General features: G+C 41.3%; 3 protein-coding genes across 4 annotated transcripts in view; 2 read left to right on the plus strand and 1 right to left on the minus strand.

The window, feature by feature from the left end:
* Positions 1-11,670, plus strand: part of emid1 (EMI domain containing 1) — a gene marked incomplete at its 5' end in the record, with an annotated part of 66,140 nt that extends 54,470 nt beyond the window's left edge. The window contains 9 exons of the mRNA XM_083904451.1: positions 77-184; positions 2,956-3,063; positions 5,850-5,939; positions 6,751-6,803; positions 6,922-6,984; positions 7,068-7,112; positions 7,318-7,362; positions 10,090-10,180; positions 11,491-11,670. Of these exons, the coding sequence (XP_083760577.1) occupies positions 77-184; positions 2,956-3,063; positions 5,850-5,939; positions 6,751-6,803; positions 6,922-6,984; positions 7,068-7,112; positions 7,318-7,362; positions 10,090-10,180; positions 11,491-11,624 (737 nt within the window). The 3' untranslated portion in view covers positions 11,625-11,670. The remainder of the gene's footprint in view (positions 1-76; positions 185-2,955; positions 3,064-5,849; positions 5,940-6,750; positions 6,804-6,921; positions 6,985-7,067; positions 7,113-7,317; positions 7,363-10,089; positions 10,181-11,490) is intronic.
* A 1,362-nt stretch (positions 11,671-13,032) lies between these two features.
* rhbdd3 (rhomboid domain containing 3) lies at positions 13,033-15,540 on the minus strand (the record flags this gene model as incomplete). The annotated part of the gene is made up of 5 exons (XM_083904876.1): positions 13,033-13,201; positions 13,287-13,526; positions 13,617-13,743; positions 14,482-14,865; positions 15,378-15,540. The coding sequence occupies 5 exons, from the start codon at positions 15,538-15,540 to the stop codon at positions 13,033-13,035; spliced, it is 1,083 nt and encodes a 360-aa protein (XP_083761002.1).
* Positions 15,541-17,014: 1,474 nt separating this feature from the next.
* Positions 17,015-25,292, plus strand: ewsr1b (EWS RNA-binding protein 1b). 2 transcript variants are annotated; one of them, XM_083904725.1, is made up of 15 exons: positions 17,015-17,080; positions 17,512-17,548; positions 18,143-18,194; positions 18,296-18,443; positions 18,572-18,767; positions 18,846-19,105; positions 19,216-19,375; positions 22,467-22,504; positions 23,077-23,103; positions 23,203-23,318; positions 23,402-23,531; positions 23,648-23,758; positions 24,191-24,317; positions 24,397-24,756; positions 24,889-25,292. In XM_083904725.1, exons 1-15 carry the CDS (start codon positions 17,065-17,067, stop codon positions 24,923-24,925), a joined length of 1,815 nt encoding a protein of 604 aa, XP_083760851.1. In that variant the 5' UTR covers positions 17,015-17,064; the 3' UTR covers positions 24,926-25,292. The 2 variants fall into 2 exon arrangements, with proteins under 2 accessions (XP_083760851.1, XP_083760852.1); XM_083904726.1 differs by having other exon boundaries at positions 18,299-18,443.
* The last annotated feature ends 784 nt before the right edge of the window (positions 25,293-26,076 follow it).

A 26,076-nucleotide genomic window follows, 5' to 3' on the forward strand; every position in this document is an offset into this window, starting at 1 on the left:
TCAGTCAGTGTAAAACCATTTAAGATGTAAACCAGTTAAGTCTCCGTGATTACTCATGACTGTTTCCTCCTCTTAGGGAAGCCAGGCTCTCGGGGCCTGCCAGGTCCCAGTGGGCCTCGGGGGGAGGGCGGGACCAGGGGCCCGTCTGGATCCCTTGGACTGAAGGGATCGTCCGGACCAGCAGGTAAGAGACTGAAACGCACACAGATGAGTTTTCTGAATTTAAACAGTTTTTCAAACAGCACATCGGAAAGATTTATACACTACCGTTCAAAAGTTTGGGGTCACTTAGAAATGTCCTTATTTTTGAAGGAAAAGCAAATTTTTTCAATGAATATAACTAATAACTAATAACTAATATAAATTAATCACTCTATACATAATGTGGTACACGACTATTCTAGCTGCAAACGTCTGGTTTTTAATGGAATATGTACATAGGTGTATAGAGGCCCATTTCCAGCAACCATCTCTCCAGTGTTCTAATGGCACATTGTGTTTGCTAATGCTATTGAATAGAAAACCCTTGAAAACCCTTGTGCAACGATGTTAGCACAGCTGAAAACAGTCTAATCTTGTCAATGTCTTGACTATATCTCCCATTCATTTTGCAACTCTTTTGATGAATAAAAGTGTGACTTTTAATGGAAAACACAAAAAAATTGTGTAGGTGACCCCAAACGTTTGAGCAGTAGTGTATGTGCGTCACTGCAACGAGGTGGAGTTCTCGTGTATCCACTTTACGTCTCTACATTAAGACATTTTAAACGCGATACTGCTGACCAAGGGCTTGTGGAAAGCACTATCTCTCGCACAAAAGGCTGACCGCTGATGTCCTTCTCCTCGTGGGTTTTTGTCTGTTTCTCTAAACACGTTCACAGTCCGCCCACAGACGACCCTCCTGCGGTCAGATGTCGAGGCTGGTGACTTACTGGAATCTGGGCACAGTTTTGTTTGTTTGTTGGTTTTGAAAATCATATGTTTCTAAAAGCTGCTTCTTTTATTCCTGCGGGCAGCTGCAACATTTGTTTTCAGACGTATAAACACCCTCAACCAACATGTGCGCTACTGGCCGTGGTCACCGAGTCAAGGCTCACTGTGTGTATTCAGGGTTTTATATGGCAGCTTCAGAAATAATTTTCATGTTGTTTTTAAGGTTTGAAAGGCTCTTGCTTGAAACTAGAACTGAATAGTTTGGAGAAATGAAAATAGGTTGTTTTGTCCTTCGTCTGTTATCAAATTCCAACTTTGTTTGCATTTATTGTGATGTATAAATATGTAAAAATCTTGAAACATTCAAGTACTTGAATTTGACCACAAAGAAGGCGTATAAACCTTGCATGTACAATTAATAAATGAACCTGTTGAGAAAAGAGTTTAATCCACAGGAAGCAGTGATTTTTTAAGGATAATAAAGATTAGATTACATTACATCAGTGGGGGGGGGGTTCACTTGTTATAGCAGTGAAAAAAAGAATATTCAGGGTAATAGAATAAGTAAATAATTTAAAATATAAAACATAAAGAGTTGTCACATCTGCTCTGGCTGTTATTCTTCTACTGTGGGTCGTGGAGGAAAGTAGTGCCTCTTCTGTTAGACCCCCACCCTGCTGCTGCTGCTGCTGAGGCTGCTGAGGCTGCTGGGTAAAGACGCACCATGTGACTTCAATCTGAAATGAACATGAGCTATATATACACAAATCCCAGGTCCTTATGATTTCCATATGCCTGTAGTGTTATTGTTTTTTCTATCTCCATTACTTCATAAGTACATCATAAGCCAGTGCTATGTCTTGCATCCAAAGCTATGTTTTCCTTTTTAGGCTTTAAAAAAAAAAAAAAAAAAAAAAAAAAGATAAAGGCAGGATTGGACTCGGTCCAGTGTCGGACAAAATATAGACAAGTATGTTTTTGATAGTGGAGGTCATGGGAAAGATTGTGTTGTTATAAGTGACATTTGTACAATCTGATGGATCCTGATAAGTTACAGGAGAGTTTTATTACACGCTGTGATTCACTTTTTTGACGGGCTGACGCTCTAGGGAACCATTACTCTGCGGGGAAAAAAGCACAAACTGTTTTCCCAAATATGTCACGCGTATTCTACAGGGCCATTTGAGGCACTTTGCTGCAGATTCAAAGCTCCCGGAGCCTCTCCTCCTCCTCATCCTCATACGAAAGCAGCCAAAACACAGCTGGGTCGCGATGCGGTGTTTATCGAGGGCTAAGTGAAAGCGGCCCGCGGCGGTGTCGAATGAGAACTGTAATAACACGAGCTCGCAGAGCGACGATAAGCAGACATGTCATTGTCGGTTGCATCCGTGCGTAAACAGAGAGGTGGCGACGAGTGTGCGTCTGTCTGGGGGGGGGACAGCGGTGAGGTCAGGTAGATCTCCAGCGATGCTTTTTTCCGTCTCTTCTGTCTGGAGGACATTTTCAGTTAGCGAGACTTATGGGCTGTTCCCGGTTCACACACATGCACAAAAGCTAGCGGCAAGCATGTTGAGGGAATTTAATTTACCATGAACCGGTGCCAGTAACACTTTGCAGAGTGTAATGGTGTTTATATGAGTTTTCCTGTGTCCCTGAGCAAGTTCTCAGCACTGGGCCATTAAAGACCCTCCTCCTGTTAATTACAAGAAAAAATAAAAAAGTTGGCCAGTTTTTCTGTCCAGCTGCTGCTTTTTTTCCCCTCCACATGTGCACACACTATACCAGAAACTAATAGAATGAATCAATCAACACTTTTATCTAATCTATTCTTTCCCTGGTCTTTGTCACAGTTTATCTTCCTCACATCAACCGCGGTCGTTTATCACGACCACTCTGTCGACTCTGGCCTTTTTCTTCTCTCTCCTCCGGAAGAAACTGAGACCAGATTTTTGTTTTTCTATGTAGTGTTGCTGAAATGCAGTATGATCACCACAGTGATGTTTCTTTCATCTCTACTGTCAGGTCCTCACGGTCCACCGGGATTCCCCGGAGAGAGAGGTCTACCGGGCCCACCTGGGCCTCCAGGGCCTCCAGCACCAGCCAGTGCCCGCGTCCCAGGAGCAGACCAAAGTAAGAAAAGTATTTATCACAATGATCATATTAGAGCTGCTACTAATGATTTTCTTGATTAATTGATGAATGGTTTGGTCCATAAAATGTCAGAAAATGTTAAAAAATACATTGCTGGACCTGGATGTTCTCGAATGTCTTGTTTTGTCCACAAACCAATATGATTCACTTTTAATGATTTCTTTGTTATGTGGAGCAAAGAAACAAATTTAAGAGTAAATAATACGTTTTAATCATGAAAAAAGCTTCAAATCGATTATCAAAATAGTTGACGATTAATTTAGTAATCGATTAATAATCGTTTAATCGTTTCAGCTCTAGATCATATCCTATAATGTCACATAACATAACACCTCCCTCAGTGTGTACGGGGAACTATCGTGGCCTTCGCATACCAGAAAGGATTTAAACCCTTTCAAATCTCTCTCTCCAGTCTTTCACTCTCACACTTTCTCTCCCGTTCTTCTCTTTGTCACTTTATGCATCAGGTTAAAGGCGTGGAGCTGTTTTCTGTTTGCGTCTTTCATTCATAACACACACAAAAAAAAGTGCATCAGTTCAGGCTGCTGAGGAAACGTGTTGGCACAAGATGCCTCTGCAAAGCAAAGCTGTTGTGCCTAAAGTACAAATAAAAGGCTTATTCTGAGGAAAACACAACTTTGACAGCAATTATACACTTCCAACAACAAACTTATAGGTAGTCATTTTCACCATAAACCCTCCTAAGTGTTAACACTGGACACAAGTGACTGGCCTTAAGCATAGTTGAGAAGCAGAATACAGAGTTTCAGCAAATGTGTTGTTTTCAGATGGACATAAACAGTCTGTTTCTGCTTTATATTTCATTTTCTAGCATCACTTTTCTCCAGTGTTGAAAGCTGCTCGGCTGCAGCTTGTGAACACTTTGTTTTTACAGACCTGGACCTTTTCTAAAGGTCAGAAATGTAGATGGAGGATACACACCCATGTCCGACAACCACCTCACCACCGCCCCAGAGTTTTCCCAACTGGGCTAAATCAGGCAGTGGGACACCATGTCCAAATAAAATCAGCTTGCCGTGAGGCCAGCGCGAGTACATGTACACAAATTCAATCAAAACCTGCGGGGTTTCTGAGGCCGCGAGACGAAGGTTTTACAGACGTCCTCGTCTTCACACGGCCGATGTTCACGTCATGCCGAACATGGTCTCTCACGCTGTGTGCGAGCGCTTACAAGATTTAGGACTAATGCTAAGGGCGAAGAAATAAAGGGAATGAGAAACAGACAGTGTGACGGTAATCCTTTAAGTGCTACTTGTTCCGTCTGTCAGCCGAGCAGAACAGAATCAAAGAGTGTTAAATGGAGGCACAGACAGATTTGAGATTGACACAGACTCGCACATGCTGGGATGAGAACCTGTCCACCACTGATGTCACTCAACAACTTCCAGATGTAGGTCGTTCAGACAGCTGAGGGGGTGTGAGAGACAGATGGGGGTCTGCACCGGGCTCCTTCAAGGTCAACATATCTGTGGGTTTTATTTGTGGCTGCAGTGGTCAAACAGAGTATGAAGCGCATGCAAAGGTTTGAGAGCGCCGGGTTCCTGAGCTGCGTTTAGCGAGATGATTGTGAGCCATTTCTATAACATCAAAGTAACACTGGGGGAGTGTAAGTGGTCTGTGCTGAGCTTCCTTTAGAAAACACAGGCTTATTTGGCTTTTACATCTGCACCAGCAGCAGGATGGAATTCTCCTGCTGCAGAACAGAAGAGAGGCTCCTTAAACCAGCTCCAGAACACGAAGCAGTGAAGACGACCGCTCAGTTGAGAGCATGTGTGATCCCGGTGTTTCAGAGTTTTCATGTGACTTTGAGTCACAGATCCAGTGCGTGCTTTGCAGGGACTGAAGAGAGCAATAGAGAGAGTGTAGACTATAGAGCAGCTCTGGTTCTGATCTGTTAGCAGTGTGCTGCTCTCTGGCAGCAGGAGGATGTTTCTGACTCAGCCTCATCTGCAACTCAATGGGTCTCGTGCTGCGTTTGATTCTGTGTGTCCTGTCGGCACAAAATGACCCAATAAATGCACACATTTAACACCCTCTTCTTCTTCTGCTTTATTCATTGCAATCACTAATTTGTGCACTGTGTGTCTGGACAGTGTTCATACCCAGTGGTTTTATGCAATATTCATTATTTATTTAGCTATTGTGAAACTAGTGCGTTAACTCCCCTCCTGAGGTCATTAGACAATAATATATGTTAGAAAACACTGCCCTCTAGTGGTATTGTTAGTCAAAACTCCTGATTTTTTTTTAGCTTTTTTAGGTGAAAAACAGAAACATATGCTCCAGTATAAACATTTAGAAGGCTAATCAAAAAATCTCCATAACAGTGAAAAGGAAAAGCTCCAATTGAATGGACTTAAAATGCAGTAAAGTGCTTTAAAATGAATGCATTAATAATGGTTTGAATGGAAGCTCTAAGTTTGTTCCTTTTCATTGTCATCAATTTCATTCAAATCATAACATCCCTTTTAAATGAAGCAATCATAAATCCAATCAACATCCCTGTATTTAAGCTAATTAAAACCATGTGGAACCACTGAAAGTCAAAGTACAGTCAATAACAGATAGACAAATAATACACAAGCAGTACAATAATCACTGCCTAAACAGTCCTCAAGATAAAATATAAAAAAAACACACATTTATCAGCTTAGTTCCCGTTTGCAAATGCTGTTGTAAAGCAGGGGGGAGGAGCCTCTTCACGATCCCATCAATAAAAGCACACTTTCTTTTTTGAACTGCAGCTCGTGGAAAAGATCCCTTCTTCACCAACACTTTCCATGACTCACAGCGACTGCCTGTTCCAGGACCTCAGGGACCCCCCGGGCCTGTTGGTGAGTGTTTATCAGTCTGTTTACTGTGGTTAATTGTACACAGGATGTTTGTGTTAACGTGTTACACTTTTTTCCCCTGTGAACGCACACATTTTTATTATCAGAAATGTGTTTATATATCTAGAGATATATATATATAGATCTTTTTAGACGCATCCATTCAACTTTCACAATGTTATGTAGTCTTTAATTTAAGTCTGTTTTTTTCAATGTTGATTGGTTGCAAGTCCAGTTTTTATGATTTTCTCTCAAGGGTGCCAAACACAACGCATCACTTTAAGCGCCGTTTTCAGAACATTGAAGGTTCCATTTCAACGTTAAAGTCCTTTCACGCGAGTTTTCTGCCTCCTGCTTACTCGAGCCAAGCTCCACTCACCCTGAATTCTCTGGCGTTCTTCCTACTTTAGTCTCACCCAGATTATATCCTGCTAGACCTAAATCTCATTATAGGTCGACCAATATGGATTTTTCCATGGTTGATAAATTATCCTGTCTTTTCAGCTGACATAGGGAAAAAGGCGGGGTCACACCCTGGACCATCACAGGGTCACATAGACACAAACAACCAATTTACCTTCTCCCCATAATGCATGTTTTTGGACTGTGGGAGGAAGCTGGAGAACCCGGAGGAAAACCCACACACACACACACGGCGAGAACATGCAAACTCCATGCAGTAAAGTCGCGAACCCGGGTCTTCTTTCTGCAAAGGCATATATAAAAATAGCGCAATAATGTATGAACTAAATATTAAACACATGAAACAGGCAAGTTCTTGATTAAACTATGGGTATTTCTGTCTATTATGCAGGTCCTCCAGGTCCAAAAGGCCCAGTAGGTCCAACTGGCTCTGCAGGACAGAATGTAAGTCCACTCACAGCAGCAGCAGCAGCACAGTCATATACTGAGTGAATGTCGCTCTCTCTCTCAGAGCCTTTTTTGTCTTTTGTCATTTTAAATTTCCAAATCTGAATCAATATAGGGAAAACCTGGAGTTCCTGGAACACTCGGCCCTGTGGGACCAAAAGGGGAGCGTGGAGAGAGAGTGAGTGAACTCACAGCTACTTCCTCTTTAGTCGACATTTTTACTTTAATTTAACTGTAAACTTTTTTTTTTTGCTGCTTCAGGGTCCTCTAGGTTACCCAGGAGAGCGAGGCTTCAGAGGCGAGTCGGTAAGCCACCTCCACCCTGCTTACCTTGAAGATTATGGCCTGAGTGAATGGACGTATAGGGCCAAACATCAACACATGTCATAGCTGGTTATATTCCTGTAAACTATACTATCCAGCTGCACCATGAACCAACCCACACTGAAAACACTGCACAACCGCTTTGCTACAGTACGTTTATTAATGTTTTCATTCTATCTCTTCACAGGGAACACCAGGTCCTAAGGGAGAGGCAGGAGAGAAGGGCTTGCCGGTAAGAAAGTAGTTTTACAGTTTGATGTTGTTGACACTCGGCCTCAGGAGGGAAAAAAATGAAAGATTAAGATTCCTTTGTTGAGCTATAAATGTTTTCTTAGTGTCGTTCTAATCCTTACCTTTCTTTTATCTCCTTCTCATTTACAAGAGCAATCTAAATGTAAGACATTTTTATTCATGTGTATTCACTTTGCAGTAGCGACACTTACTTTCACTCTAACCACGATACACGCTGTGTATATAGCGCAGGTTGTGGTTCCTCTTTAAATCCATTCTTTCCCACCTGTCGATAGTGTCTGTTGTTGCATTGTTGTTTTGGTTTGAGTTAGACTGTGATTGTGATTGTGTCTGTGGATCTGTGTGTAAACCCTGTGGTGTGTTAATGTGTTTTTGTTCTCGTTGGTCCTCGGGGTGTGCTCTGGACTGCTGTCCCCTGTCACGACACTGTCCTCTTGACCCCCTAAAGCTGTCTGACTCCCTCTGCAAGCTGCTGTTCCCATGGCTACCTTTCACAGTCACATTTTCAGCATCTGACTTTGGCATATACACAACATATACAACGCTACCAAATTGAATATCGTAAAATCTCCTATAAACGCCTCTGATATCCAAACCAATTCGATTGAACAGACAGAATATGTGAGCTGTATATGCCAAATCCCTCCATGTGTGTCAGCGGTGGGTCCTGTTGGGCTCAGAGCTGTTGTGCTCTGATGTGAGTGGAGTGGATACAGCTATACTCATTTATCCCACAATGCAACCTTGCATGTTTGTTTGTTTATCTTTTAATCACTTCTCAATCCCTGCACCGCATAGACTGAAAATTAACTTACAGCATGGTAAAAGAAACAAGGCAAAGTCAGACGCCACTCAATTCTCAGTGCGAGTGTTTGGCAATAAACATGAAAATATATAAAGCTTATTGCTTCACAGTTTGTAGTTTGCTTCTCTTCCGTCTTCACAGTTGTCGATCTGGCTCTGTGAACGCTCTCACTGTCGGATCATTGGCAATAAACCCCCAATATCACGTTCATTGTCCTTAGAGCACACAAATGTGATGAGTGAATGTCGACACTTTGCCTTTTTTCTTTAAACATTAACTTTGCCCTTGGTTTGTCTTTGTACTCAGTCTTTCATATTGAAATCACTCACTTAGCATCAAATGCTTTTCCTCTGCATGCTTTCATGTCATGGTGAAGCTTTCACTTGTTCCCCTTCTTTGTGTTTTATATTTTTGAATGTGTGACATGTGACTCTAATGCCTTTTACTGTAACAGTAGACAAAATCAGATTCCAAAGAGACCCTTTACTACTCATTCTGTCAGATAAAGATACAGTATGTGGCTGTTATGACAATATTAAAAAGGTCCAGTGTGTAACATTTAGTGCGTTATTGACAGAAAATGAATGTACTATACTATAAATATGTTTGTATGTGTATAAAAGCTTTAAAATACAAAAAAAAAGCTTCAGGTTTTGTAGCCGTTTGTATGTATTTCATAGAGATGCACAATGTTATCGGCACAACTTCGATATTGGCAGATATTCATTCAGATATCGGCAAACACACCAAGATCTGACAATATGACTAATGACTTCAACATTAGGCTGCGACATCATCCATTATTTATTTTTGGTTAATAAAGAAAATGTGTATCTGCGTCTGCTACAATTTTACTACAGAATAACTAAATAAATAACCTCTGCAGTTGGGCACAGGGAAAAATGTGTATACATACATATATACATATACATATATATATATATATATGGTATTGTTTGGCATTCCCGATATGTCGGCATATCTAATATCAGCAAAAAGTCCAATATTATGCATCCCTAGTAAGTAGTAACCAAGGGCCTTGATTTGCAAAGGCGCTATCTTGTGCCGCCATGTTTCTACAGCAGCCCAAACTGAAACAAAAGCAGAAGCTTACTAACCATACAAAGTAAGAACAACATCATTTTTGGTATGTCAGGGCTACCATAGTTCCCTGACGCTCTTGGCAAACAGTCGTAGTCGTCCGTTTGCTGCATTCTGCAGCCTCACCATTAGGTGTCTCTAATTCCTACACACTGGACCATGAAAGAGTGAATGCGGCGTTGCTGAAACAAAATACTCACCTGGCTTAACTGCTGAACGCAGACGGCATGAACCAGTGCAGTGACAGCGTCGTCCACCTGTGTCTGCGATGTGCATGCTGACGCTGCCCAGCATGGCCAGAGAATGAGGGAACGTAGAAAGAAATATCTGACAATGATGATGATGATGATGATGTTTGAAGTGCTGTGTGTGGACTGTTTTTAACCCTCTAACTGCTGACGTGAATTGAAAATGAAATTAAAAATGCCTTGCATCTTGGCGAGCAGTCGTTTGGCTTGCGCTCCTTTCCTTGACGGCTGTATCTATCTTCACAGGGCGACGGAATACATCAGATCAGAGAGGCGCTGAAGATTTTAGCCGAGAGAGTTTTAATCCTCGAGACTATGATCGGTATTCATGGTGAGTAGGAGGCCTGAGGCAGGGTCAGCTTTAGGCAGGGGTCTCAAAAGTGAGGGGGGTGGGGTTGGGCGGACGCTCAAAACTTCCACCGTACCTCACTGAAAAAGGACAGGGAGTGGGAACAGAGTCACGAGCAGCCCCCAGGAATCAGGCTGCTGTTTGCACCCCCTCACACAGTAAACACCCCCCCCCAACCCCACCCCTGTCACTGCTCTCTGATAGGACATTAGCTTGCAGATGTTCCAAGACTTACAGGCAGACCTTGAGCTTCTGGCTCGCAGGGTGACACTGCTGGAGGCAATCATCTGGCCAGGTAACGCTGACACATCCTCACCCACTGATCTGCCGGCCTCCCCCCTCCCCAACTGACTTTTCTTTACTGAGCGTTTAGAAGCGTTGTAGTCACTGAAAAAGTAGATCTGTTTTAGAAATGTATTCATGTGTATGGACTGTTATGGTTGTGGTGATCCCTCCGTTCGATAGTCGTGCTGATTTAGTTTCTGTAAAAGTTCTATTTTTTTTTTTTTTTTACAGTCACTTACACTACCTTTCAAAAGTTTGGGGTCACCTATACAATGTTCCAAGTTTTAAAATTAAAAGTCACACTTTTATGTATCAAAATAGTTGCAAAATTATTCGAAAATATAGTCAAGACATTGACAAGACTAGAAATGATAAATGTTATTCCAACGTGGCTTTCGTCAAAGAACCAGCAAAACGGTTTTCATCTGTTCTGACATAATTACACAAGGGTTTTCAATGTTTTTCTAATCATCCAATAGTCTTCTAACGCGATTAGCAAACACAATGTACCATTAGAACACTGGAAATGGGCCTCTATACACCTATGTACATATTCCATTAAAAACCCGACGTTAGCTAGAATAGCTTGCAGCTAGAATAGTCATTAACCACATTAACAATGTATAGAGTGTATTTCTGATTCATGTAATGTTATATTCATTAAAAAAAAAAAAAGTGCTTTTCCTTCAAAAATAAGGACATTTCTAAGTGACCCCAAACTTTTGAACGGCAGTGTGGTTATTTCCGTATATGTTTCGCTTATTTCCAAGCACCAAAATGAGCTGACAGAATTATAAGTCAGTCAGATGTAAGCACGCCCACTTATTTAGCTGAGATTTTTTTACGTCTCAAATGCCCAACTCGTTAAATTTTGTCCCCTTTGCACGGCAGCCATTTTTGACATCAGGTCACAGCAGGAACGTCACGGGTGAAAAGAATCGAATGAGCGACGGCTGGGTTCCATTTAAAACCCGTTGAACGGAGCCGTGATCGGTAACACCTGGGCCTTTTCCTGCTGCACATAAATCAAAATGGCTGCTGAACAAAAGGCCAATTAGAGTTTTTTTTCTTAAACCAACATTTGAGAGGCTTTAATTTGAAGATCCAGAGTTTGATCATGTTGTGTAGGTTTCGCATGTGCCTGTGGATGTAGAAAGTTTTTTTGGCTGGACAAAGAACTCGTTCCTTGAATATTCTGATTAAGTTGATTATCAATTTCAACATGAAGACATCTACTTGTTGCATAGTGCATGGCCACATGAATCAGGTCTATAGTGCTGGATAGGGAGGCCCCGTTCCAACTACTGTCTTTCTCCACAGAGCCTGATCTAGGGTCTGGGGATGGACCGTTTGGAACAGCCTCCCCTAGTTTCTACAGAGATAAACGAGCAGGTGCGCTTCCATACCGACTCACTTCTCCTCTGTCCTCCGACACCAAGGTTCGAGGGAAGTAGGATCACAGGCTGGGTTGACTCCCCCTTCTATAGGTGGTCTCATCGACACTCGACACATTTAGACCGTATCTGATACCTTCTTTGGGCTTTACCATCACATTTAGGATGGGGGGGTGCACCTCAGGGAAAACTTCACTGATACTTCACTATGCTCCTCCTCCATCGGGAACCTGAGAACTAGTTTGACCCCCACCTGTTTGCCATAACACCTATCAATACACAATCCACCCAGCCGCACCTTCTGGGCTCTCATTTTCTTTGGCCGCGGAGCCAAAAACCTCAGATCGTGTTATGTGTGTGTGTGAAATAAAAAGAGGAAATCTGAATCTTCTGCTTGTTCTCTTGCCTCCTCGAGTGCGAGGTGTTCTGGAAAAAAAAAAAAAAAAAAAAAGAGGGTCACGGAGGTTTCAGAGTGTTTCAGAGAAGGAGAGAGAAATCACACGTGAGAAAACAGACTGGATTTGTTTGTCTTTCACTGTGTTCGACTGTAATCTGACCAGATTCCATTATTTAAGTACTATATTGAGCATGTACAGTTTGCAGGACACAATTACAAACCTCTTCTAGTATTATATTATAGTCTCATTTTTGTTATTCTTCTATCATATTGTTAAACTCTGTGTTATGTAGTGCACTAAAATATGAAGTCGTCTCTACTTTTGAGTTTTGTTGCTAACAGTGATTTGTTGTTTTCTGGTGTGTGTCACACGGATTAAGTGACTTTATATAATAGTACATATATATGTATATATATATATATACATATATATATATGTATCATGTGTGCAGAAAAACTCAAATATCTGCATTTGATTTTGGTGCTGCATATCAATGCAAACAATCATTAATAATAATAAAAAAAATCTTGACAGTCCATTTCAATATATTTCCACACACACACAAGGAAATAGCAATGGAACTTGAACATGTTTTACCGTCACTCTGTTGGTTAAATCAGACTGCTTATACTGTTCTGAAGACTTAATAATTGTTTTGTTTTTTTCATCTTATATCAAACTTATTGTGAAACTATTTAAAAAAAACAAAACGAAATATCAATTGTAGTTTATTTTGTATGCTGTTGTGTAACCATTATTTGTTTTTGTGTTACTGTGTTAAGATAATCCTGTCCAGATGATCGGTGTAATAAAATAATGTTCAATCTCTTCTTTTTTTTTAAAAAAACATGTCACGTCTTCATTTGTGTCACAACATTCAGCACCAAACACCGTGCAAAAATAAACTGCGTCCACTTCTCTCAGGACATTTTTATGTGCAGATACAGAATCTGTCCCAAATCCACTTTTTGATCAAAGTAACAAAGAAAGCCCACAGGGAAAAAATAAACAACAATCAAGCTCGGCAAAACCCAAGCATTGTTCAATGACACTTTAGAGAATAGTGTCCTTCAGGTCCTCCTGAGCGGTAGCTGACTCTTTCCCTTTGAAACCACCACGGCCTGTTCCCCAACGCTGTCGTCGATAAGCAAAGAGATGGCGCCATCTAGCTGTTTGGTGGCGGCCAACGCCACCACGGCTTTCTCTGTGGGGAAACCCATCTTCTCCAGCTGCTGGAGTCTGAGGATAAAACAAATGGGCTTTCAAACAATCTGAATTCACAAATAAACGTGTATATCTAATCTAAAAATAAGACTGTACAAACCGCAGTGAAGACACTGATGATTTGGGAACCTCGACTTTGGCGTCGGGGTCGTCCGGAGCGTCCTGTAACGAGGCAAGTATCCCTGCTTTGAGCATCTGCTCCTCCAGCATCTCCGCCTCAGACAGTGCAGCAGACTCCTCTAATATCCAGGCGGGCGACGGCTCGTTCCACGGCGGGCGATTCGTAACAGAGAAGGCGGCTGCCTGATCCACAGGCGCCACCTGAGGAGGTGCTCGAGATCTGAGACGGCAAAACAAAAGGAGGAGGAAATGATCAAAATGTGCTGTAGGTGTTCAGGGACTGTGAATGAGACAAGTCACACGCACTCACCTCTGTGAGGTAGTGAAGGTAGGCAATCTGAATCGTGCTGACGTGGGAACATAAACCCAGTCTGGGATTAAAGTGAAGACACTGGCCTCCTCCAGCTCCTGTAGGGTTACAATGAAGGGCTGGCGATCTGGAGAGTAAATATTAAGTCAAATATCCTTTTATAGACTTGAGAGAGAGTCATTACTCTGACATTTATCGTTAGAAATGTCAGGATGTTATACAATAACATACATATTTAGATTATAAATAAAGAGCAGACAAAGCAGAAATAACCAGACAGTTGTCAATCAAACAGTCCATTCACAAACCAGAGTTCCCACACCTTCGTTGACATAAAATTTAAGGACTTTCCAGGACTAATTCCCTTAAATCCAAGGACCGAATGTGCTGACTCGGCTTAAGATGGGAGGGCAACTTGTAAGAGCCGCTTCGCCCCTGATGGCGTCCACTTTTATTGATTGTCCTTGGGATCTTGGTTCAAGTCAGTCTTTGTAATTTTCTTTCATGAGCCAAAGATGTTGGAATTTGCATTTCCCAGACATTGTGTAATCTGAGCTCTCTTCCTTAACTTTACTTGCGCATTGTTCTGAATGGATTCTCACATCAACAGTGGAGAGAGACAGTGGACAGTGTCCCCACCTCGCTAGTAATCACGACTTGACACGTCTGCATAGGCCTAGTCTATGTACATCGAGCAATGCAGGTCATGAAACGATACTTCTTTCTTCCAAAAAATTCAAACACTTTCGATTCTCAAAAACCTCAAGGCCCTTGAATTTCAATGACCTGTGTGAACCCTGACAGACGCATGCTTCTCAGGGATTAAATCAACCCAAAAATAAGTGACTTTTAAAGCAAAGGATACAGTTGTGGCCGATGCATATTGCACAGAAGTGAAGCAGGGCAGGTGTTCCTGGCAGCAGCAGCAGACAGGTCAGCAGAATCACCCAGGGAAGAATCCAGACGGGCACACACCTCAGCAGCTTCCTCTGCGTCACCTGTCGACACTGCGCCGCAAACAGAGTCAGCTGGACGGCAGAGTGACCGCAGATCCGACTGGCCTCGCCGCTGCCGACGAACAGGACCAGCGCGTAGAGCAGGGGTAAAACGGCCATCGTCAGGACGGAGAGGCCGAGGAAGGCCACGGTTCCCCAGCGACGCTCCTGACACGGTCCGAGCAGCAGCAACAGAGCGACGCTGACCAGCAGAGAGGGCAGATCATCGTGACTGAGGGCAAACAGGAAGATATCTGAGGAGAGGGAGGAGAACGTGTGCTGTTTGATTTCATTTCACAGACATTAGGGGTTACTTTCCAGTTGCTTACAAGCATTGATCAATACTAAACCCACTTTTTACAAACTTTTCATACTGTTAGCACTACTACCATGGTCCAACAACCCTTCAGCTGCAACTAATGATTATTTTCTTTATTAATCGAGTATTTGTTTGGTCCATAAAATGTCAGAAAATGTTGATTGGCGTTTCCCAAACCTCGAAACGATGATGTCTTGTTTTGTCCACAAACCAAAATGTCAAATGCAGCAATGAACCACTGGTGGTGCACGTACCATAGTTTGAGAACCGTGGGGTCTATGCAATGGAGCCAATATTCCACAAGAGTTTATTTTGCTATTGCACAAGAACGTGCAAGAAATGAGTAGATTTTTGGACCAGTATTATTATTTGTACTTAAATTAATAGCACTTCTACTTCAGTAAGGATATGTTTGCACTGATTCCACCTCTGTGTACAGTCTCTTACCTGTGAGTCTGGGGAATTCTCCTCCAGGACCTACACTCAGACTCGCCTGAAAGCCTCCACAGTAGACCAGCAGCACCACTGTGATCCACCAACACGTCCCCAAACAGAATCCAGCTCGATCTGATCCAAAGCGATGCCACACTGGCCACATGTGACACAGCATTATTATTAATACTACTATTAAGTAGCTGAGATCAGCTGCAGTGTCGCCGCTCACTGGTCAAAACATCTGCTTTGACAGATGATAGTTAAACACATTAGAAAATATAAATCTCTGATCACTTCAAAAAATAGAGGTCCTCTCTGATTCCTTCTGTCCACCACATCTTCTCTGACAACGACGCTCGACTCCTAGTTTGACTTTGACTGATCTTAAATTATTAAATCCTTAAAAAACACGAGAAATGCATGTTTAACTACTGTAAATACCATGGTGTGTTTACGTCAGACGCTCACTTCCGCACGTTTGACCGGTTCGGTTCTTCTTCGTGTTCATTCACTCTCTGCTAGCAACACAGCGCATATGCGCTATACCGCCACCAACAGGACACGCTGGAGAACACATAACAGGAATACAGCAAAGGTCATTATTTTCAAAACTGAAAACTAGGAGTACTTGTTTGGTCCATAAAATGTTACATAAAACATTTTCATCTGTGTTAATGATTCAGATTTAATGATTTCTTTGTTACATGGAGCAAAGAAACCAGAACATAGTCACATTTAAGAAGCTAAAAAAATAATCAGAAAGCTTGTTTTAATGTCCACAATGAACATTTTATTTTGTTATTCTACTTTTTATAGTCTTATTGTTGTTATTTGTCTATATTGTACTTTAATGTATTTGGAAACGCATGTTTATTTGTTATTATCTTTACTGTCTTTGCTGCTGTGACAATGTACATTCCTCCACTGTGGGACTAATAAAGGATCTTATTTTACCTTGTATTAATTATTGAAAAAAACCATATTTTTATTGATTTATCGATGATCAAAATGTATAATTATTAATTTAGTAATCGATTAACCATTGCAGCCCTAGCTGGAAACAGAGTAATACTATTATTATTATTATTATAAAGCTCAGTAAAAGTAGATAGATTGAATGTAAATGTGTTTTTTGTATGATATGGTTATACTGTGACACTAACTATAACTGATGCAGCTCTGTGTAAGCTGTGTTATAGTCAGGTGGATTTAATTTAATGTTTGCATACAATAGTATGTTATAGTAAAAATGCTGCCCTCCACTGTCCAAAGTTCCAAATCACATTTTTGAAATCCATAATCACAGTTCGAAAATTCCCTTCATGATCACTCCCTTGAAGTCGTGTTCTATTATCAGATAAAAGGAATAAAGGTAAATTATCAGGGTTAAAAGGTTTAAAAAGAGAGTCAGTAAAGCAACAGCCCGGATGCCAGCTGTCCTAAAATACCAAAACAAACTAAAACAAATACAGCCCAGACGAAAAACAAAAATAATAATTTTATAATAATCCACGTAAATTGCTAAATTTGACAACAACATTATTTATCTTACAAAATGGAAGGGATCCTCCTGGCATTATCTAAGCAGGTCAAAACCACGAGCGCTCGCGAGTCTCGCGATACTTTGAGCACGCAGCCAAAAGAACAAGCCTCCCGCAGCAACAGTCTCTGTCCAGTCCTCCTGCGAACGAACGGTGAAATGGCGTCGGCTCAGGGTGAGTGGAAAAGCGAAAAGCGTTTTTATGCTTTGTTTTAACCAATTGTGCGATGTATTGTAGGATTAATGTGATTATTTTGTTTTTTGTTCGATATTTTGTGTGCTTAAACCGTCTTCTCGGTCTATATTAAATTAAACGTCGCCAAGCGTTGCTAGCCCTAGATACAAGGCCTACTCGTATTGGATCTTCCCGAAGGAGGCATTTTCTACCCGTTCATTGCTTATATATATATTAAGGTCGAAAGTCAGATACGCTTTTTTTAAATGTGTTTACTAACTGTATGTTCTGGTAGCTTACTCGTGGTTTTGAAGCGTATTTGCCAAACCTCTGGCTAGGCGGTGGCGATGAATGGCGACCGACTGCTCCCGCGCGAAGAATGCTTTGTTTTATGCTATTGCTAACCAACGTGTTCCTCCCCGTTTAAACAGATTACAGCAACTACAGCCAGACCAGCGCCCAGCAAGGGTAAGAATTCACGACTCGCATAACACACTCATTGAATAATGTGTATTTAATAATGTTGTTACGTTGTGCCGTTTCAAAAAACGTACCAACTTTTCGGATACTAACGCACTCGAACGCATTCCCAACGTTTTTGGTTCGTGACTGCTTGTTAATGCTTCAGTTTTAAGCCAACGTTTAGCCAAGTTTTAAAAAAAGAAAGAAAAAAAATACATTCATTCACGCATCTGTGAAAAATGTCTGATTTCCTTTTAATGAGTTGAGCTTTTGGAGTGAAATCAGTGGGCTTACAGTCGGTGTTTCTCAAACTTAGACTTGCGCCACAATGCATTTTAATAGTGTACACAGTTTTCTTAAATGTAACCACCATCCTGGCATTACCCAAGACAAACCAGACTGTTCCAAGAGATATGTTTGATCAACAAATAACCACATACACTTTATGCATATTGTCGTAAAAACACAAATGTTACAGGTACAAATGTGTGGGTCCCTCTCCTGATTACCTTCTATAAATCACAATAGTAACTCAACACTTTTGTAGAGACATTTTAATGGCTGAAAAACTAAAGTTTTGCTTTGTGGTCCTTTCTCTAGGTATGCGTCTTATGCTGCCCAGCCCTCACAAAGTTATGGACAGTCTGCACAGGTGAGTTTCAACACATCTAAGAATGTTTAGAGACTTAATCAATGGGCACTGCATTAGATGTTTATTGTACTTTGTGGCTTAAATATATTCTTTCTTTTCAGCAGAGCTATGGCCAGCAGAGTTATGGATCATATGGTCAACCTGCTGCTGCTGCAGCTGATGGCACGTACACCCAGACCACCCCAGCAGCTGGAACCTACCCTCAGCAGCAGCAACAGTATGGATCCTCATACGGCCAACCAGCCTCAGGTCAGTTACTAAAGTGAATACAATTGGACACAGTAAACAATGACAACATTGTTGTTATTTGCCTCAAGATTTATGATGGGGAGAAGATGAGGATCTTTTGCCAATTATGTGCATATTCTACCCCACAGCTGGTTATCCTGCTGCCCAGTCTACCACCCAAGGCTACTCACAGTCAGCCCAGGGCTATGGAGCCAGTGGCTATGAGAGTACTCCAGCTGCTGCTGCTCCAGCTGCTTCCCAGTCTTACGGCTCTCAGCCAGGTTATACGGCCCAGTCTGCTTATCCTGGTTATGGCCAACAGGCGGCTCCCACAACACCGCAGAGGTATTTACTCACCACTTGGTTAACAAAGTTCTAGCACAATTGCATATGTGTATTATAAACTCTCCTTTGCTCCACCAGTTACAATGCTAATGGACAACCAGCCACCTACAGCCAGAGTAGCTATTCCCAGCCTGCAGGATATGGACAACAGCAGCCTGGTTACCAAGCCCAGCAGGCAGGATACAGCCAACAGCAGGGCTACAGTCAGCAGACCCAGCAGCAGTCACAGGCTCCCCCAGCATACCCTCCCCAGGCTGCTGGATCCTACGGACAGTCTCCAGCCAGCTCTTATGGCCAACAAGGTGGACCACCCAGTTACAATCAGTCCAGCCATTACAGTACGTTTGTTGCTGCTGGACTGTTGTGTTTCGATTATTTTATTTGTGTTGTTCAAGATATCTTTCAGCAAGCATGCTTATTTTAATGCTTGGGATCTTATATATTATAGGTAATTACAGACAAGATGGCCAGAGTGGAGGCTCTGGTTACTCTGGCCCTGAGTCTTCAAGGTACCCAGGGGCAGGGGACGGCAGGGGCCCCGGCAGAGATGGCTTTGACCGTGGTGGAATGATGCATCGTGGGCGCGGAGGCATGGGTCGTGGCATGGGGTAAGTGTTGTTCTTTTGCCCTTAACCTCACATGTTTTGTTTTTAACTCTACAGGCACTGTGGCCAGTTGGGGCAGGGCTGAGACACTTTTCTATTAAATCAGTCGTAATGAGCCAAAGTAATGTTATCAATAAATACATCTTTTATGTTTAAAATATAATTGACATCATAATTTGTCAGCAGTCGCTGCTGGGAAATTATGCATGTCTTATCACATAGTCTATGATACCTGGAACACTTATGACAGCCAAAGTACATGCCAGCTTTGGCAGAAATGGTTGCTCTTAACCCTGCCTCATGTGGCCAAAGGTAAGATGAATGTCTGTCCCTGTTTCATAAAAGATGTCAGGGACCTGTGCTTAAAGATATAGGTTGAAAGGCGTACTTAGAATATGAATTCATTAGCTTTAGTTTAGTTGAAGTTACAAGAGATATGATTGATCAGGAAATGCAAAAGAATTGTACTTTTAGATGACATGGTTTTACGTAATTACAATGGGTTGCCCAAGGAAGGTTCAAACACTCAACAATACCTCTTAGGTTTCTCATAATGGTGCATCAATCCACACTTTCAGTTAGTGAAAGAAAAATGCTTTCAGGTGTTGCTAAAAAATCTTAAAGATTTTTTGTTTCCGTTTGAGGTGCTGAAGTCCTTTTATGGTTTTAGTTTCTTATGCGAAACGTGACAAGTTGGATGCATAGAATTTATATTTATAACGGGCACTGGCCTCATTCAGCACATCCTGACGCATGTTGTATAGCTATGCTTTCTCATCTGCGATATTTGGGTCAATGCATTTCTTCAAAGTTTTTTTGTAATTGCAAAAACACCTTTTGTGTTTTCAGTTTGTGGCTGGTTCTTGAGGCATTTTGCTAGTAATGAGTATTATGTGACAGGTCTGAGTGTATATATTGCCAACAAGGAATATTGGCAGCATTAAAAATGGCAGAATGAGATGGCCCGATAGTAGTGCAAGACATTGCATTACATGATCTAAAGAGGGCCAAAAAGTGGAAGTCGTGTCCCTTTTTTGTGTGTCACTTCATCATTGGTGTCGGAGAATGATCTCAAATCTCCATATTTTACCTTTTGAGCTAAAATAAGAATCTTTTTTAAAGGTTTTTTTTTCATTGTGTCTCAAATCCAACAAACCCCAAATATGCTTTAACTTCGCATAAGTTAAAAACGTATCGGCAGTTTTGAGGCAAACTGCACTTAAACATCCACCTCTGAAAAATATACTGGCAATGTTGTGTGGCATCACAACCCCTTTACAAATTCATGAGGGAAAGAGTTCTAGTAATGTTTAACAACATGGGGGAAAATACATTATTAATTGTTCATCTGATTGTCTTGGTTCAGTCACCTTCACTCCATATTCATGTTGTGATCCAGTTATCTTGTGGCTACAAAACTGACAGTGGTTTACACACATTTATACAACTTAAATGAATATGTATTCCACACCGTAGTGAAATACGGAACAAAACCGAGTTTGTCATGAAACATTTACTCTGGTATCCTTATTAAGATGCCAATCAAAACACAACCTGATGCAGATTTGGCATCCAAACTGTTTGAGTGTCTCCATTACTCTCCAGTAGTAGGGAAATTTAAAGCTTTCTGGTCTAACACCAAATAAGCTTGGTCAATATTCAACTTCCCAACATGAAGTTTGCCAAAGGAAAGGCCAAGGGTATTAAGGTGATCGGAATTTGAATTGTGCATTTGTGTGGTTTTTAAGTTTCTTACACATTTCCTTGTTTAGTAGCAATCTCTTATTTGGTTTTTCAAATGCCCATGGAATCTTTGATCACATACACCTCAATGATATAGGTTCTTATTTTTCACTTCACTCTGTCGTGTTTGATTTATATTTTAAGCCTTGAGATTTTGGTCGGAAGACATGAGAAGAACCAGTTCTTATTTTGGGGTGTCTTTCAAATTCTTCAAGTTTCTTTTGGTCTTGTTGAGCGGTGTGTAAACTCGTTAAAATAAGCCCTAGCTTGTTTCTTGTGGCGTTTGGTACAGTGAATAATACACACGAAAATGTAGTGTTTAGGCGTTGCAGTGGATTTTACACAACACAGGACTACCACAGCAACTCTCCAGTATTTCCAAAGTAGCTTTTAAGAATGTTTGAAAACAAACATAGGATTATACCCAAATATATTGGTAGATTCAGTTGCAGCTGCGTCGTACTTAAATTAAAATTATTTTAGTGTAATTTTAGAGTTGCACAGGATTTTTCCAGTGGGGAGGGGTGTATTATGTCTTTTTGAAATGTTTTAAACTTGTTTTGTGATTTGGAATTCAATGTTTGATCACATTCTTTGAGCACTTTTTAACATGCTTTGTCACATTTATACCGTACAGGTAACAGTGAGAGCCATTTAAAAGCATCTATTCTCTAAAAAGTATCTGTTCTCAGAACAGAGCCGCCAGCTTAAGCAGCAAGAGGGAGCTAAAACAAAGATTCGGGGTCTGCCTTTTTTCAAGAACAGAGGATGGTGGTTTTTAATAAGCATGATGGGTATATTAATTAACCAACTCTTTGTATTTAATTTTTTTTTTTTGGTAAATACTGTTCTTGTTGGTGTGTTTTATTTGTAACTTTTTAGAAATTATCTTTTTTTTTTATATGGTGAATGTTGTCACCTGACTGTGCAGTTTCAGATGCATTGTTTTATATTTTCATGTAACATTTGTTAAAACTATTGTTAAGGTATAGGTTTGTCTGGGTCCAGCTACATTTGCCTTCACTGCATTTAAAATTCTTAACATTTTTCATGTACAAATGTTTGGGTGTTACCTTTTTTCAAAGGCAGTGAAAATATGTTAGACATGAATGTTTTTGCACATGTTATCCACTTATAATTAAATGTCAGAGCTTGTACTCAGCTAACAAATAGCTAATACACTTATCCCCTCAATTAGACTTTGTATAATATTTTGGGGGAGTTTTTTTTTTAGCTGCTGTTCAACTAGTTAGAATGTTTTGATTACTCCCTCAATCAAGCCACTTTGCTCGTGCCATGGAAGTGGCTGTAAAAGGGAAACGCCTTCATATCTGCATTTATTCCCCCATAGCGGCGCTGGAGACAGAGGTGGCTTCAGTAAGCCTGGTGGTAAGTTAACGAGTATTACACTGGCTAGTCCTTTTAAAAGCCTTACACTTTTTGAGCAAATATGCTTCGAGATTTGGTGTGTCTTACATTGTGGTATTTAAAATTTATGCATATATCTGAAAAACATTGGGTAATTTTTTTTTCAGTGCCTGAGACCATTTTCTCTGGGTTACTCGGTATAATTCAGTCAGTGCTTATGGTTTGACAGAGTTTTTGAACGGTTAATGACAAATTTTCACTCAAGTGTCCATTACTGTTTTAGCAAATCTCAAGATTTAATTCCAGGTTTTCTTTTTTGGAGTTTTTTCCCCTTACTGGTCTTAAGAGACTTTTCAAATGACACACAATTATTTGCCAAAGGGTCTGAGGTGTTCTTTTTCCAATTTCAATATATCACTTGTGGGAATTTTGGTGTACCATAAGGTGCCATGTTCAACTTCCCAATCTGTCTGACTGCATCTATAAGGGAGTGTCTGGATTATATCTATTATTGAAGTGTTGTTCACCCAACTTTTGTTGCACACACTGACTTTCCACATCTTGTCCTTTCCCTCTTGACTGATGGACCACAGGACCGAACAGCGATGAGCGTGAAATGGGTGAGTGGTCTCCAACTTGACCTGATGCTCCTTTTTAAAAATGACACCAGGAAAGGCTGCCTGTTTATACATTATTTTTCTTGACTGCATTTGTTGTAGGACGCCCTGAAGAGCAGGATGACTCTGAGAACAGCACAATCTACATCACGGGGTTGACTGAGAAGGCCACTGAGGATGAAATGGCAGAGTTCTTTAAACATGTTGGTCCAATCAGGGTAAGATGAGTTCACTATTTATTAATGCTTATGCAAAGAAAGACGGTGATGAGGCTAAATAAAACATTTTCTTTTATTTGAAGACAAATCGTAGACTTGGCAAGCTGGCCATTAACATATACAGAGACCTGGAATCAGGAAAACCCAAAGGAGATGCCACTCTGTCCTATGAGGAGCCAATCTGTGCCAAAGCAGCCGTGGAGCACTTTGATGGTGCGTATTATTGACACTAGACCTACAGACTGTCGCATACATGATTGATGACATCAGTATAAAGGAAACAGTCGAGTATCAAATGGATGTTAATGTTTTTATATTTTTAATTGCAGGAAAGGAGTTCCAAGGCCGTAGGCTTAAGGTAGCCATGGCGCGCAGAAAGCCCATGATGGGTGGAATGAGAGGTGGCATGCCCATGCGCGATGGCATGATGGGTCGTGGAGGTATGTATAAACTGTTTGTGTGTGTTTAGGATTAATCAGAGGAGATTATGTAAAATATGTGCAGCTGCGACCAGGCCTGTTTAAAATGGGCACTGCAATATCAAATCAAAACATTTGAGAATGTTATTGCCAAAGAAACACAGCTGCATTTATACTCGCCATTCATGCACATGCAAATGTCCCATGGTCTGTTTTTGATTTTATAGATCTTCAAATATGACAGTTTGCCGACCTTGGCTCGAATCTTGTTGAGCTTTCCTGACTAGGAGAAAATTAACCACATTAGCACCTGTCTTTAGCTTTCTACATTTTAATGCATCTTCACTGCAAACCCTCCTTTTCTTGGAGATGCATTGAAAATCTTCAGCAGCATGCTGCCTTGCTTAATTTATTGCTTCAGTGAACAAAACTGCTTCCCCCCCATCTCATCAGGTATGATGGGCCGTGGAGGAGACCGCGGTGGGTTTGGACCACGAGGTGGACCACGTGGTATGGGCAGAGGTGGACCCACAGGAGGCAACATGCAGCAGAGAGCTGGGGACTGGGAGTGTCCAAACCCGTATGTCTTGCTTTAATAGCAAATGGTGTCTCTTTCTGTGCAAAGATAAGGTTTTAATTGAAATGGTACTTATTCTCAGGGGCTGTGGAAACCAGAACTTTGCCTGGAGGATGGAGTGTAACCAGTGCAAGGCTCCCAAACCAGACGGGATGGGCGGTGGCCCTCCATTCCCCCCTGGAGGTGACAGAGGCAGAGGTGGGATGGGAATGCGCGGAGGCAGAGGAATGGATCGTGGGGGTCCAGCCGGAGGCCCTGGCGGCCCAGGTGGCCCGGGAGGTTTCCGTGGGGGCTGGGGAGGCGACCGTGGTGGATTCAGAGGACGCGGGGGAATGGATAGGGGTGGATTTCGTGGAGCTGGCCGTGGCGGACCACCCATGGACCGAATGGGTGGCAGAGGTGGAAGAGGAATGGGCCCACCAGGAGGAAAGATGGAAATGAGGTAGCATTTGTTATTCCACGATGGCTTGCAAGAATGATTACATACAAAAAAAAAAAGCAGGCAGGTGTCACCAGAACTTTTAACTGCAAATACACAGATCTGCCATTTACTACTTTTCTTGTACTTGTTTAGGGACCATCGCCAGGAGCGCAGAGAACGACCCTACTGAAAAACACCAACATGACAGTTCCTCTTGTGGAATTTGATTTTTAAGACAGATTTTTAATTTATGATTCCATATTTCGAGGTTTATTGGACTGTTGTCAAATATCCTGTGCAGTTTCAAAATTGTCTTTCCATTTATATTTTTAAGTTTAGTTCACCCATGTTTTTGTTGCATCTTGTATTGTGCTTGTTTTTAGTTTTTTTTTTTTTGCTTCTTTTTCATGTTTTTTTTTAAAGAAATACAGTCTAGGTTTTGACATTGTATTGTAAAGTGCATTTATTTTTCATTTATATACACAGTTGCAGCCTCCCCTTTTCCCCTAACGTACAATTGTATGATTGCAAATTTGGGAAATAAAATTTTACCAGTTTGACGTCTTTGTGTGCTGTATATCGCGAAGGCCAGAATAGAAGCTTGATGCAGACCGGTTAGATCGTGGTAAAACAAAACAAAAATAACCAATAAAGTCCAAATTGTCAGTTGCATATCTGAAGTTTCTGTATTTCAGACATAAAAGAGCATATCTACAGATCAAAGTATTGCTGCAGTCAAGTTCCCTACCAGTAGGTGGTGTGGTTTTCACTGAACTAGGCACTGCAGCACTGAGATGAGTTGGATAAGGACTTTTTTTAATCTTTAGTTTCACGGCTGCTCCTGTTCTCATCAGGATGTGGCGAGTAACAATGAAGTATGCCTTAAAATCCTTTCACAATTTCACATGTTGGATTTAACTTTAATGCAAAGTGTGACATTTAAGCCATACTCTATTTTAACAATAGAAAGACGGTGTTCCCTGTAAATCTGGTGTGAACGCTGAACTTTTCTTAAAATCTTGCAAATACCTTCACAAGTTTTCTTTCGTCGCTGTTTAATTTAAGATGTGTGATATTTCCTTAAAAGGCAAGCAAGTATATGAATTAATTACAGATGTTTATTATTGTGATTTCAACATCTAGGTCACATATGGCTGCTGAGACCGTCCCACGGCTATTTGAGCCTTTTGTGTTGGGTTACGTTTAGTGAAGCCTCTGTTATTCTCAGTATATGCTAAATCCTGCGATGTTGGCTGTTTCAGTCGAACCTTTGAGCTGTAAAAATATACATTTTTAGAACAGGCTTGTGTGTTTTTACATGCGTGTGTGTGTGGGAGGGGG

The sequence above is a fragment of the Microchirus variegatus genome (assembly GCF_963457635.1).
Source record: "Microchirus variegatus genome assembly, chromosome: 18".
In the NCBI taxonomy this organism is placed as follows: Eukaryota; Metazoa; Chordata; class Actinopteri; order Pleuronectiformes; family Soleidae; genus Microchirus; species Microchirus variegatus.